Here is a 15,389-nt window from a genome sequence, read left to right on the forward strand (position 1 = left end):
TCTAAAGGTGCAACAGAAATGAAACTTGTAGACAAAGAAGGTCCATGAACTTCAATTTCCCATCTCCAACTGCCAATCTGACTTCTTGAATTGGATGTCCCATAGATGTCCTTAACATAATATGTCCCAAACTGTATTCATTATCTTTCCCAAGACCTTCTCTGTTTTTAATTTTCCTACAATCAATCCTCTTATCATTTTCCTAGTCATTTAAGTTCACAACCTAAGTGTCATTCTGGACTCCTCACTTTCATTCACTGCTTACCTTCCCTCTCTTCTCCTCCTCCCCGCCCATCCAGTTGCAAAATCCTATTGATTGTACCTCTAAAATATCTCTTGTGCACATGGCTTTCTTCTGGCATTGTCACCACCCTGATTAAGGGGTCTTAATTATTCATCTCTCCATTACTGCCAATAGCAGGCTGATTAGTTTCCCTGCCTCAAGTCTTTCCCCTTTACAATCCATCTTCCTAAATAAAATATCTGGCTGTGTCATCTAATCTTTTCCTTCAACCCCTCCTCCCCCCAACTCAAAAAATTCAAGTGGTTCCCTGTCACTTCTAGTAATAAATAACCCTGTTTGGCATTCAAAGTCTTTCATATCTTTCTAGATTTATTATACCTTCCTCTCCTTCATATACTCTGTGATCCAGTGACAGTGGATCCACCCAAGACACTCCATCTTTACAAGCCAGGCACTTTTGCTGGCTGTCCCCTCTCATGCCTGGATTGCTCTTCTGCCTCATCTGTCCCTTGGCCTACCTGATTTCTTTTAAATCTCAACTAAAACCTACTACACTATACTGCCAATGCATACAAAGTACTTTCTACACATGAAGTAAGCAAAGTAAATACCTCCAACTACTATTCAGGGGATGGGGTAGAGGGATAACATGACCTATTCCTACTAGCATCAACCCAGGATATGACCGAGGTCTCCGGACACTAAATTACTCTTTTTTTCTACAGATTATACTGCCTTCCTCAAAAATCCACTGACATATTCTCACATGGGTGAATAGTCTCACTTTGTTTGAACTTAACTAAAACAAACGCAGATTCAAAATAAGACAGACACACATGAACATAAATATTATACTGGATCTGATGATTTCTTACAGTGACACCAATAAATATTTTATAAAGTATAGCCATATTTGACATCAACCTGTTATCAAAATATTCTTAGTCCCCCAGCATGAGTCCATGAATTTATTTAGTTCCTTAAACTTTAAACTATTAGTTTTTTTAAAGTTTCTCTTTATTTGTTCCAAAACTCCCTTCATGTTTAAATAAGTATTTGCTTAGGTCTCATATTCTGTGATTCATTCAATATTTGCACTACTCATACACTTATGAACACAAACAGTTCAATCCAACCTAACCTTTATCATCCTAAACTGAAGTCAAACTTTTTAAGTAATTAAGTAACACTTTGGAAGTCAATGTTATCACCTACCATGGAACTGGTTTTAAACATTTCTTGAATTTTTTCTCTAGTACTGTCTACTAAAATAAAAATGTAGCATAAGACACAGGTCAGCAAAGTTCTCTCAGAATTCTTTGGGTTAAAATTAGCCATGATATTTGAACCTTGGGCTGTTTGGGTATTTAATCCTCACACAACAGCTCAGCAGCACCTGTCACCTCAACTCTCAAGAAATAACCACTACATCCCCGAGAAGCAAACCACATAACAGACTGGGTAGGCAAAAGAGGATAAAAGACAAGAGAAAGAAGTAGCTCAAGTGCATCAACAAGTTTGATTATTTCCCTAAACTCGAACAGCCTCTTCTCCAGGATATCAGTATTTAGAAGCAATGAGCGGAGGAAGAAAACAGCACGAGCTTTCAAATCCCATGCTCTGACTCAGAAATCTAAAGCTCAATGTGACCTTGGAAGATTTTCTAGAACACTCCTCCAAGTATTACAGAAATTAATTTATCTTTGGTAGGTAAGATCTGGTGGTCCCTTAACCTCCCTGGGCCTCAATTTCCTAGTATGTAAAACAATGGCTTTGATCCCAATAAGATCGTAAATCTAGACCTACAAGAGTATCGCATTATCCTCCAGCCCAACAACCTCTTTTTACAGATGAGGAAATTGGGGACCAGATGGGTGAAGAAACTAACCCAAGGTCACACACAGGTAGTGTCAAGAAATGGGATTTGAACTCAGGTGTGCACCCCTGTCAGAGTCAGTCGCCTCTTCGCGGGTCCCTTCCAGTTTTAAATCTATGGCCTCTGGTAAGTACTTTTCCTACTTTTCCAACTTCTTATGTGACCCACCCGGGACTGAGTGCACTTTGTCTTTACTTTGTCCTCATGGGGCTTTGGAGAGCACTGGCTCAACATCCCCCTCTATGGAATAGGGGGCCCGTAGACCGCTGAAATCTCGGGGAAGGAGCAGGGACCCGGGGGGATGCCTGTGCCGAGATCAGGGGTCCCAAGATCAGATGGAGAAGAGGGAAGAAAAGATGGGGGGAAGCCAAGACCACCAGCCTAGGCCCCGAGGCTTCCCACCCACATTCCTCGGCCAGGTCCATGCGCACCAACCGTCAGGCACTGCCCGCGCTCTCCCTTCCCTACCTGCACTGAAAACTAAAGAAGGACAGGTGCGGCCGCCGTCGTCACCACGACCTCGTCCCGGTGACCTCTCCCGTCGTCTATACGGGAACTGCCGCGGGAATACCCGTTCCTCTTCCCAGACCCCCCCTAAGAGGTAGTGAGCGGAGGTAGGGCCCGGCACTCCGTCACTGCCTGCCGGTCGAGTCTCGCACGCACGCAAGCACGCAGCCACGGCGGCGCTCTCCTTTTACGTACATTGCGTAATTGTGCGCCTGCGCGCCGTGCAGCGTGAGGCTGTGTAGTTACAGGCTTCGCTTCGGGCTCCAGGAAGGAGGGGCGAAGGTTAAAAATGTCCTTTCCCCCCTCCTCTCCCTCTTGTAAAGGATAGCGGTACCTACTTTAAGTTTAAAGAGACCATGCGGCCGTGCGCACGCGCGAGCGGGCAGGAAATGGGACATTCAACTATACACATACATATTAATATGGGTGGAAGTTTGTTTTTCTTTTTATTTTTTGACCGGACTAGGAGGAACTTGGCTCTTTCTCCAGACCTGGATATATCTTTCTGTATATACGGAAAATCCATGACCAAAACTTTGTCTCACTCCTCTCAGACCCCACCCCTTCCCCATGTTTGCAGACGGGAAAAATAAAGGCCAGGAGCACGTTTGAGCAGCTTCAGTCCCCACCGGGACAACGAGCAGCGAGGTAGCAGAGTAAACACACAAACACTTCAGCTTTTCTCTCCTTCCTCGCAGGGCAAACGAGGGCCTTAGGCTCCGCCCCTATCCCAGCGTCCCCTTCATTGCGCATGTCACATTACGTACTGCCCTCCCCCACCCCCTCCCAGCAACCGGCTAAGCGGCTGCTGTGACTGAAGGCGGAGAACGACGGGCACCCATCGGGAAGGGGGAACGGAGACCGAGCGCACGTAATCCGGAGCGGCGGGACTCGTTTGTGGCTGCGGCGACTCGGTAAGCCTCTCCGGGTTAGGTCGGGGATGGTGGTTCAGGGTACTGGGTCTACAGCTCTTGGGCATCAGGAGACCGCCGTGTGGCCTAGTGTAGGCCCGGGGACCTCGGCTTCTCTTAACAAAGAGTCGAGCCAAGTTTTCTCAAACGAGGCAGAGGGTAAGAGAATCCCGAGGGCCCCGGTGGCTTGGTGGCCCGAGGGCGCGGGCCGAGCCCGGGAGTCGGGGGGAGGGGGCGGGCTGAGCCAAGGTCCCGCCCCTGGCGCTCGCCCCGCGATCGCGACTTATGCGTCGTCAGGGTTGGCGGCTCTTGGGATGTGGGACGACCCTCTAATCCAGTCTCGAGGTAGGGAAGGAGAGTGGAGTGGGCTTGGAGTCTGCTGGAGGGTGGCGGACTCCCTGGCAGCCTGGCAGCCCCCGGTCCTGCGCGGTGTCGGGAAGCGGCCCTCCCCTGAGTCTCAGGTGAGAAATCGGGGTTCGATGGAGCTCGGACTCTTTTCGCTATCACTGTTGGAGGCGTTCGTGAAAGTGGATATTTATTTTGATCCCCATTTAAAAAAGAAAAAAAAGTCTAAAAATTTCTGCTGGATTGTAACCAACACCACTCAGTTATTGACGACCGGTAATTTGTAGGAAAATTGCGTTACAACACTGATGTAGAGAGACGAATATAACATTGCCAGTTGACCCCGAGGATATAATAAATTGAGGGAGGAGTAAGCCTCTTTATAATTGAATTTTACTACATACTGAATGTATTCATTCTTTTTCTTGTTTACACTAGAGGTGTCCAACACGAACTTGGCCCAAACCAGATTTAAGTATAATTGACAAATATTTAATGAAATAAATATAATAATACTCAGTGTTAATATGTAATTTTCTAAGTCCAATATACGACCTGCAAGGAGCCTTATTTACAGATTAATGACCCTCATTTCTACTCGAGTTTTGATATAATGAAGAGGAAAAAGAAATAGGTTTGGATTAAAAACAATTTATACTAGTGAAGTTTCTTGTCATCTAATGGTACCTAAGTGGTGCAGTGGTAGAGTCCAGTCTAACCTGGACTTTTAGACCTAACTAAAGATCTGTTCTCAAATATCTACTTGATGTGTGACCCTGGGCAAGTTTTTGCCTCAGTTTTTTCATCTATCAAGTATCTAACTTTAAGGGTTACTGTGAGATTAAAATTGAGCTAAAAATTTATACAGTGCTTTGAAACCTTAAAGTTTTGTGTAAATGCTATAAAAGTGCATTTTGATTTCAGAGATTCTTTTGCTAAGCACTGAAAAAAGACTAAGTTGAATGCAAAGTGTTTTATGACAGTGTTAAAAAGATTGGGTGATAAGAGTTATGAAAATAATTTAGCAAGTAAAATAGCATGGGTATTTGTCACATTTCAACCATTATTCATAATTTGTTGACTAAAGACAATAGTTCAAACATTTACATAAATATCTTAATTGGTTCACCAGACAAATTTTAAATGTACAAAATTTTGTGCTATCCTAAAGGAAGTACAAAGGGTAAACCCCATCCCAAAGCATTTTTCAGTGTATAATGTGTTTTCCCCTGTGTCCTAAAACACACTTTTAAACTTTGGTTATCCTAATCTCCCTATTATTTATCCTCACACACACACACCATGCTTAAGTTTGTCTTCCCTTCTTTGCTCTTAAATATAATCTCCTGTATGCAGTCCTCTCCATACTTCCATTCTTTTTGCCTTTCAAAGCATTTCCCTGCCCATTTCAGGTCTTCTCTAAAGACTTCTTTTATTATCTCAACTCAGACTAATTAATATTTTCTTATTTCTATGAAGTTTAGTACCACCCAATTAAACATTTGATTTCTAGTTGTTCTTTATATTATTTTTTCTTGCTTTGTTCTCTTATTATTTCTTAGGCTTTATGTCTGATCTGCAACTAAGCTCTTCTAGCTCTTTTGGTTTATCCTTGTCTTCCTCAGAAATGGGCACAAAGAAGATATTGTTAACTGAAAGGTAGTGTGCTCAAACCCAAAGTAGCTTACTTTTTAGCAGGGGAAAGCAATTCTTAGAGTCTTATTTATATTTGTTTTATGAGAGCAAATTTTTAAAAAAATAAACTACATTCATCTTTTGGTTAAAGTCATTAAATTTCAACAAGTGCATCCAAATTGCATTCACAGTTTTAAAACAACTCAGTCAACATTTTGTGATATATACCTAGAAAGAAAACATAAAAGATATTTCTCTGGAACTCACAATGCCTTTTCACAATAAAGTAAACAGAATCTTGATTATGAATTTCTGATTATGCTTTGTGGTTGGTAGGTGCTTGTATTTTGGTGGTGTATGAGGCCATTTGGATTCCATTTTCATAATGAAGCTAAGGGGTTATTTTTACCTCTCTAACCTCATCTGTCTGGGAAGGCTTTCAGGAGGAGGAAGTAAGATTTCTAGATCTATTTGATGTGAGATGACAAGCTAGGTAAGGAAAATATTCCTGTCATTTGATACAACTTGGACAAAGACTTAGAGGTAGGAGAATATAAGAGAATGCTGAATAGGAGGAAGGACCTTGGAGCAATTCTATAAACAGAAGAAAGTTTTGGTTATCCTTGACAGCTGCCCACTTGACTTCTATTCATATGCTTTTCCCTCAATAACCAACTAATGTGTGCTTAGAGAAGGCCACTTAATTTTAATGTTAGCCTAAAGAAAACATTCTTAAGAAGGTAAATCTGGTTTTTAAGCCAGTAACTTTTCAGAATTAAGTAGCAAAATTATTTTTAGACTACTCATTGTTTATTATCTGTTCCAAATGTATCTCTAGTAATGTAAATGCTTAAGAGTTGGCTATAAAATACAAAAATATGTATAAATCTGTCATAATAGTGTAGACAAACAGAAAGGCTTTGAAAGTTACATGTTGAGAGAGAGAGTGTATGTGTGTGTAAAACATGTATATGTGTGTGTATTTTTAAAATAGTAAGCTATGCACAGATCCACAGCTTCATGTACAGTTTTTTTTTTTTTTTTTTTTTTTTAGGTGTAGCAGATGTTTATTTAGTGTTCATTAAATTCAGAATAAAAACAAATTTAAAACAGCAAAGGAAGTTGTAGTAGGGAAAAAAGGATTATTGGTGCATTTCTAACTTTTATCCAGACAAGGTTCAAGTAAATTTTAATGAGATTCGGAAAAATAGTATAATAAATGGTCTTTGAATATGGGGATGATCTTCAGGTCTGGCATCAGGAAATGGATAAGCAAAGTAATGATTTGATTAACTTGTCAATAGCAGGAAAGGGAATATTAGCTAATGAATGCTATTAAAAAACCCAACTTGTTAAGGGCATATTAGTTTTAGACTACTTTTTGTCTTTATTTTTGGGGGGAGTGGAGTGAAGGAGATTCTCTTTTTGCAGATTAACAAGGTATAAAGCAGTAGTTACATGTTCAATGCCACATTGACAGCCAATGCAGGAATTAAAATTTGAAAACAAAAAGACTATTTAAAACTGCTTGCTGTTCTGTTTAAGTTTCTGGGAGGCCTGTGCTATCCCACCCACTCATAATTTGCTACTGGGATTGTCTAGAATTTTCAAAATGAATGGAAATATTTGTATTGCATTATATTTTCTGGGCTTTGTTATTACATTCACTTGTAATAAAAGCATGAGTTTATTTTGGCTATTATATGTCTGTATATGTTTAACCCTTCTTTTGAATACTTGTTGACTTTCTTGATTCTAGCTTTTCCTATTGAGAGAGCAAAAGGTTAAACTGTAGGCTGATTATTTTTTCTGCCTGTTATCCTGTCTTTTAAATAGCTTTGTAGGTTATTAAAAAAATACATCACAATAATATTTTCTTTAGCCTTCAATTTTTTGTCAGTGCCTATTATAACACTGACACATGAAACAATAGTTTGCTTTTTGGGATTCCTAAAGCAAGCATAAAATGAACCCAGAGTAAATATATAAGAACTGCTTTTTTCCGCCCTGGTCTGTTATTCAACAATCATCTTTTAAGGTCTTACTATGTACGAGACACTGTACCTAGATGCTGGATTACAAAGACTAACTGTCAATCTTTGCCCTCTGGGAGCTTTACATTCTCCTAATTGCTGTCTGTGACTTTGGGAAGTCTTTTCCTATCACTAACTCTATGATCTTGGAGCCATTTCCTTTGGATCTCAATTTTCTTATTTGTAATATGAAGGGTTAAAGAAGAGGATCTTTAAAGATCTCTCTAGTTCCAGAATTCTATAATTTTGAGTAGGTTTCATCTCACTTCCTGTTTGGGTTGTGATTGATTACAAACCAAGTCTTGGTGATCAAGCTTGTTAAAGTAGTCTTATTAAATATAACTGAGTACTGAATAGGTATATGCTATACCCATACTCTAGGTCTAGTGCTATTTCCACTAGGTTACCTACCTGGTCTTGGGTAATTGTTTATATGATGAGCCTTGTCAGGGGACTTCTTATAATTCTTTTTGTCTTGGTAGACTATGCAAGAATTTGTTCTCCTAGTGTAGGAGATGTCACTTCCATGCTATAAATAAGAACTTCAATGAGAGCAAATAAATCTTACTTGGTTAACGGTGGTCATAATTATATTTTCTCCCTTTGCCTCTCTTTGATAAAGCCCTACCTTTATCTTTTTTGTAATATCATTATATCATAGTCTGAAAATTTTCATGACATTTAAGTTATAAAATAAAGATAATTTCAAGTTGAGTGAAACCAGTACGAATTCTTTTAAGTATCAGCATTTGTTAAGATTTTTTTTTAAACCCAGGTTTTACGTGGCCCAGAAAATCAATATTGTAAGACCGCAACATACAGTAGATTTAGAATTAAATTTTAGTTTGAAGTGATCCATATATATATATATATATATATTTTAAATACAATTATAGAGTTTGTCTGAGTTGGAGACAAATCCTCTCCTTTAAAGAGTCAAATCAAAAACAATGTTGAGATTTTATAGTACTTTGTTGATATCATCCTTATCGTAGGATAAACTTTACATATACTTATCTTCATACTCGAGCCCTGCTAGAATGTAAGTACTTTCAAGGATTACCTAAAGATTATTTCATGTGACTACCAGTGGTCACTTTAAAATTTCTCAGGTGAAAAGGGGTCGCAAGTGGATAAAGTTTAAGAAGCCCTGCATTAGAATACTGAAAATAAATGTTAGAACTCCTATTTCAAATATATTTTTATTTTAAAGAAAAAGAAATTAAGCCTTATTCATTTAATATGTAGATTTTCACTGGTGCCCTCTCAATACAGTCACATCATGGACAATATATCAGGTATCTTGAGGTAAGGCTGGATATTAACAAAATGGAAGAGATTGAGAGTGGTAACCTCATTCATTTTATTGTCAGTATGTCACAAAATATAGCTGTTTGGGATATTCCCAATGAAAATGAGAGCAAATTGTTATCAAATTTAGCCAGTATTTGGCAAATTTAGCCAGTTGGGAAAGACCTTTAAATAAGTAATCTTAACCCAATTATATTCAATAAATAGACACCAAAAAACTGGAAAATAACTTAATCTTAAAGGATTGATGAGTCAAAAGATAAATCATGGAAATAAAAGAAAAAGGAAAATGACAAATGATGGGGGAAAGGAGGGTGGGAAAACTTCAGTGTTGGTAGAGGTATGGACTAGTCTAGCCATTCTGGAAAGCAATTTGGAAATATCACCAAAAGGCCATTTGAACTAGCAAAGAAAGAGGAAAAGAATTTGTATGTATAAAAATATTTATAGTGGCTTCTTTTTTTTGTGATGACAAAGAATTGGAAACTGAGAGGACACCCATCATTTGGGGAATGGCTGAACAAGTTGTAGTATATGATTATGATGGAATACTATATTGTACTATAAGAAATTATGAAAAAGCTTAATTATTATGGTTCTGCCTTGCTAGTCATAGTTGGGTAAGCCTATGAATTATTTCATATAATAAATGGCAAATTTTTGTGACCTGTGAGGGGAAAAAAGATGAGAAAGTAGGTTTTAGAAAAACCTGTATGAACTAATGCAAAGTGGAGTGAGTAGAATCAGGAGAACAGTCTGCACAGTAACAGCAATGTTATAAAAATAATAAACTTACAAGACTTAATAAGTGATCAGCACTGCAATTACAAAGTACTCATGATAAAATGGCCATCTATCTCCAGATAGAGAAATGATGAATTGAAAGTGGAGATTGTAGCATATTTTTTTTTTCTTTTTCTTGCCCTTTTTGGGGGGAGGGGAAATATAACTTGTGAAAAATTTTTGTTTTTCATCACTATTTCATATTAATAAGTAAGTAAATGTTTCCTTACTATATTGCATATTTGTAATAGTTTTGTTTTTTTTTGCCTTCTTATCAAGTAGGGGAGAGGTAAAAAAGGAAGGAGAGAATTTGGAACTGGAAAAAAAAAGAATAAAAAAGTTTCTATACTTAAAAAAAAAAAAACAACCCAGATAATTTCATTAAAGATAATGACAAAGAGACATATCAAATTTGAGGGAGTGCAACCCAAAGAAGTCTCTAGGAGAAAATTTACTGCTCTAAACATTTTGATCAACAAAAGAAACAGCAAATTAATGAATGGGTAATATAATACAAAAAAACCTATAAAAACCAAAAAAATTTTAAAACCTCCCCTGAACAGCAGCAAGATAGAAAAATGGAAAAGCAAAGAGTTTAATAAAGTTGAAACTAAACAAACAATTGAATTAATAATAAAGTTAGAAGCTATTAAAAAAAATACATTGAAATAGATCATTAGGTGATTTAACTAAAAAGATGGGGAGGGAGGAGGGCCAAAATACATAGATTAACAGAACAAAAAAATAACAAATTTTTACAACACAATCTTGGGGGAGAAAATTGGATAAGCCTGAACTCCCAAAGGGGGGGGGGGGAACCCAAGACTAGATGGACATACAAGATTTTTATTTAAAAAGTCAAAGAATAACACTTTTATACAAACTGAAGAGAAATAGGAAAAGGTGTCCTTCCAAATTCCTTCTATAATACAAATATTTTCTTGATAATTTATCCAAAAGAAAGTAAAAACAGATCAAAGAAAATTATAGGCCATTATGTAAAATTTTAAAATAAAATTTAGTGAAGTTACAGGAATACATCATAAAGATTATGTACAATAATCAAGCAGTATTAAGAAGACTATCATCATCATATGCCAAATTAACAAGACAACAAATGTCTGTTGATTATAAATGTAGAGGCACAAAAGGCTTTTGAAATAATATACCCCATTTCTGTTATTAAGAAAATATGAAAATTGGGCAGGAAGGTGGTGCAGTAGGTAGAACACCTGCTCTGGAGTCAGGAGACCCTAAGTTCTGATACAGCCTAAAAGACTAGTTGTGTGAATCCTAGGCACACAAAACAAAACAAAAAACCCATGAATTTTTTTTGAAAATATGTAAATAAATACATATTTCCTTAATATGTTGCATCTATCTAAAACCAAGAGTTGGTATTATATGTAACTGACAAGTTATGGCCTTTCTGATAATAAAGATTTAAAGCAGAAATGTTCACTGCCACTTCTACCACTCGATATAGTGCTAAAAATGCTAGCTAGCTATAGCAATAAAACAAGAAAAAGAATTTGATGGAGATAGGTATAGGAAAAGAAGAAACAAAAATTATTGCTTTTTGCATATGATAGGTTGGTTTATTTAGACTAAAAATCAAACAACTAGCAAAGTTGCAGGGCATAAAGTTGACCCAACAAATCATCAGCATTTTTCTGTTTTGCCAACAAAATCTAATAGAAAAGGATAGAGAAATTGTTTAAAATTAAATATGTAGTATATGAAATACTTGGGAACCTTTTTTTTTTTTTTTTTGCCAAAAACCATTTAGATATTTATAACATCATTAACAGGCCATTCAGAATTGTCATCTTAATAGAACTCAATCAGTGGGAGGTTGTTGTGCCTAGCTTTCAGCTCACCACTACCTTCAGTTACCTTGGCAGGGTCATACAATGTGATTTCATGGGCCTTATGTGGTTGTTCCCTACCCCTGGATTATACACAATCTAATCTCAGAATACTTTGCTTTAGTTAAATATGAATACATATGTTAAAAATGAAAGGTGGGTTTTTTTATTGGTTTGCCATAATAATAATAGCATTAATATAGTGTTGTAAGGTTTACAAATATCTCATTTTATCCTCGTATTCTAAGAGATGGGTGCTGTTATTATCTCCATTTTACAGGTGAGTAAACTGAGGCATTCAGAAGTTAAGTACCTGAGGGCAAATTTTAATTTAGGTCTTCTGACTTCTGGTCCAGGGTTTAAAGTATTTAAACATTTATTTCATCTTTATCTCATCCTTTTAAAATTTATTTTTGTAAGTATTTTATGATGTCTATATCCAATAGATGCTTATAAATTTTTACTGAATAAATTATGGAGTTCAAAAAATTTGGAGAACGTTACTCACAACATCTAGTTTAATGTATAGCACATAGTAGCCATTCAAATATTTATTAACTCTTGATATCTTCCTTTTGATGAAAGTATGAATGAAAAGGACTGTGTAAGTCCTTTACCATGTACCAAGCAAGCACTGAATTAAGGGCTGAAAATACAAAAATTACTCTCAGGGATCTCTCTCTCCCTCTCTCCCTTCTTTCCTCCCTCCCTTTCTCCCTCCTTTCCTTTCCCCCCTCCCTCCCAGTGGACCCAGGTATAATGTTAACCTGTTTTAAAGGAACATTTTATATAAATATTCTCTAGCTTTTGTAGGATCCAAATATGTATTAAATAACTAAATTAAGTATAATATCATTGTAAAAGTAGAGAGGTTAAGAAGGATAGATAACATCTCCTTAAGCAGTTCCATTCTTCACAAGTGATAGGAAATATTATTCTATGGGACAGAATTGAAAGGAAAAGCTGAATAGTTTCTACTACATGAATTACAAGCTATTTTCAGTTTCCTCTAGATATGAAAAAATATTTGATATTAAAGATAATATCCAAAAGACAGGAAACAAAAGAAACAGTTCACTTAAAAAACCCAACAAAGTAGGAATACTTAAACTGTAACTTTTGGTAATGTTAATAAATTACATTTAAAAAATTATGCTTTTTGGCCTGTTTCTTTTTTTTTCCCCAGCCTCTGTTTCATGAGAGGGAAATGTTAAAGGATACTTTTGAACTGAACAGAAAATTGTTTCTTTGTTTGTTTAAAGAAGGCAAAAGGAGACAAAACTTATACACAAATTTCAAAGTAAAGGTCAACCAAAATACTTGCCTCATTTAAAAGTTGTAAAGTAAACTATAAGCAATGCTTTGTACCTTTTCATTTGGGGGGATGATCTTACAGTTGCTCAAAGTGAAATTCCGTTGAGGTATGGAAGAGCATCCTACTTTATTTTTAGGAAAAAGATTGAGGCTGACATATCAAATCTGAAGAAGTCTGTAATTATTGAGAGATGTGATGTTTTCAAGAATTAAAAAGTGGGCATTACCTCAATAAAGGTGGGGAAGTTTATTGTTAATTTGTAAGTATTTATAAGAAGCTTAATATGTCATGATCCTGACAGGTAAATCATCAACATCATGAATTGGAACAAAGGTGGCCCTGGCACCAAGAGGGGATTTGGGTTTGGTGGTTTTGCCATTGCTGCTGGAAAAAAAGAAGAACCGAAGCTCCCTCAACAGTCCCATAGTGCTTTTGGGGCAACTAGCTCTTCAGCAGGGTTTGGGAAGTCAGCTCCACCACAGCTCCCTTCTTTTTATAAAATTGGATCTAAGCGAGCGAATTTTGATGAAGAAAATGCGTAAGTTTCTTTGTATTAAGTAATCTTGCATAAATTGTATGTGTCTCTGCGTCTTTTTTCTCAGCTTCATCAGTAAAATAGAAGCAGAGAAACCTTTTCTTTACCAAAGGAAATTTTGGTCTTTTAAAAAGTTATATTGTCTTGCCGAAAAAAGAAATTTTAGTCCTCCTCTCCCCCCACCCTTTTCATGAGGAATTATAAAATCTTACAACTATTATTTGTTATTATTATTTAATTGTTTTCCATGCTTTACTAGCATGATACATATTGATAATATAGAAATTACATTACAAACAAACCATTGCCAATACTAGTACAAATGAATATAATTTGCCTCCACATCTGACTCTTTTTTAGAAACCTAATTCATAGTTTAAGAAGAAGTGAAGAGAAAATTCTTGCTCTTAATTGTCTAGCAGGGTGTATGACTAATGATTTTTCTGTGCCTAGAATTCTATTTTCCATAGATCAATAATACATATTATTTTATACTGGAGAGATGAAGTATTCTCATGCAACAATGATTCTCAATTTTGGTATTGTAATACTAATTGTCGTAAAGGTATTGTTCTCAAATTCTTTGTCAAAATATATTTCAGTTCACTTCAATTAAAAAAAAAGTATCTCAACATTGTTAAAAAGATACTGTCTTACAAAATTAGTGATAGTCCCTTGTGATTCCAAAAAGATAATAATCCTTTACAATTATTTTCTGTGTTACAACATGTTTTGTTGCACAGGCAGGAAATAATAATTAAGAATATATAGAAAAGTGAGTTCTTTTGGCAAAAATAACCCAACAACATATTATAAGTTATATGAATTTTTTTGTTATAGAATACATAACAATTCTTATGATTTCCTACATTTTAATGAATAAATTGAATACTTATTTGCTAATATTTTTTAAAAGATCTATATTCTAAAACCACTTAAATTTAGTTCTTAAGTTCTAAAACAATGTACAAGGTTTGTAGAAAATTTTTTGAGATGATATTTTTTGGGAGAAAAGACATTCTTGGTATTTTATATCTAAAGCATATTTAAATAGTGTAATGAATGATGATGGATTGGACATAATGTTATTGGAGGCTTTCAGCAGAGTCTCTTTAAGGCTACCTTTGGGGGTAAATTCCTTCATTTATAAAAATGCTATCCTGAATTTATTAATGTTTACCAAAAAAAAAAATGACTAGGTTTCAAAGGTTTTACCCCAGAGTAACATCTCTTGTACAACTTACTATTTGAGTAATATTTGGTTTCTCTACAAGAATGTACCATGTTCAGGATTGGTACCTGTAGCTTCAGTAGGTCTGAGCTTTAATTTTACAGTCTTTAGAAGAAAAATTCATTCCAAAGTGGATTGAAAATTGTAAAGCATTATATAAATTTAGAGATTTTTTTATTTAATTGAAAAACATAGGGTTTGAAAAAGTTAGTTCCCATGTGGGAATCAGTCTGCTATTCACACTAGTATATACTTGTGTATCAGTCTTTTTGCAGTGAATTCAGAAGAGAATGACTGAGTTATTTTAAGTATAGGAATTTTGCATTTTCTATATGGTTTGAAATATCTAGCTTTTTAGGTGGGCCTTGGGAATGCTTGTTAGGTAATATTACAATGAAAATTTATTTTCAAAATTCAGTTTTAATAAAATTCCATTGTAAAAGAATTAGGTAGACAGGCTTTTGGAGTTTATTTTAACAATATGACTGGAGTGGGGAATAGGTAAAATTAAGAAAAAAGTTACCTGCTTATTGTTATTTTACTAATTGCTCTTAATTTTAAGTTATTTTGAAGATGAGGAAGAAGACTCTAGCAATGTTGATTTGCCTTACATTCCTGCTGAAAATTCACCTACCCGCCAGCAATTCCATTCCAAGTCAGCAGACTCTGACAGTGATGATGATCCCCTGGAAGCATTCATGGCTGAAGTAGAGGCAAGGCTCTTTAAATATCTCTCATTAGAATATGCTGTTATTGGAAATAAAACAATAGTTGTGTTTACTGACCACTTGATAG

The 15,389-nt window shown here is 35.9% G+C and overlaps 2 protein-coding genes across 3 annotated transcripts in view; one reads left to right on the plus strand and one right to left on the minus strand.

The window, feature by feature from the left end:
• Window positions 1–2,780, minus strand: part of CCDC47 (coiled-coil domain containing 47) — a 36,966-nt gene extending 34,186 nt beyond the window's left edge. Inside the window, exon 1 of the mRNA XM_051994990.1 lies at window positions 2,589–2,780. The gene's annotated coding sequence lies outside the window, so the exon portion shown is untranslated. The remainder of the gene's footprint in view (window positions 1–2,588) is intronic.
• DDX42 (DEAD-box helicase 42) overlaps window positions 1,701–15,389 on the plus strand; it is a 40,258-nt gene continuing 26,569 nt past the window's right edge. Inside the window, exons 1-5 of one of the 2 annotated variants that reach the window (XM_051994982.1) lie at window positions 1,701–1,950; window positions 2,095–2,246; window positions 3,326–3,541; window positions 13,130–13,366; window positions 15,157–15,307. In XM_051994982.1, the coding sequence (XP_051850942.1) occupies window positions 13,146–13,366; window positions 15,157–15,307 (372 nt within the window). In that variant the 5' untranslated portion in view covers window positions 1,701–1,950; window positions 2,095–2,246; window positions 3,326–3,541; window positions 13,130–13,145. Of the gene's footprint in view, window positions 2,247–3,325; window positions 3,542–13,129; window positions 13,367–15,156; window positions 15,308–15,389 lie in introns of both variants that reach the window. The other variant, XM_051994981.1, reaches the window with a different exon arrangement.

Source organism: Antechinus flavipes, chromosome 4 (assembly GCF_016432865.1).
Source record: "Antechinus flavipes isolate AdamAnt ecotype Samford, QLD, Australia chromosome 4, AdamAnt_v2, whole genome shotgun sequence".
Taxonomy (NCBI): Eukaryota; Metazoa; Chordata; class Mammalia; order Dasyuromorphia; family Dasyuridae; genus Antechinus; species Antechinus flavipes.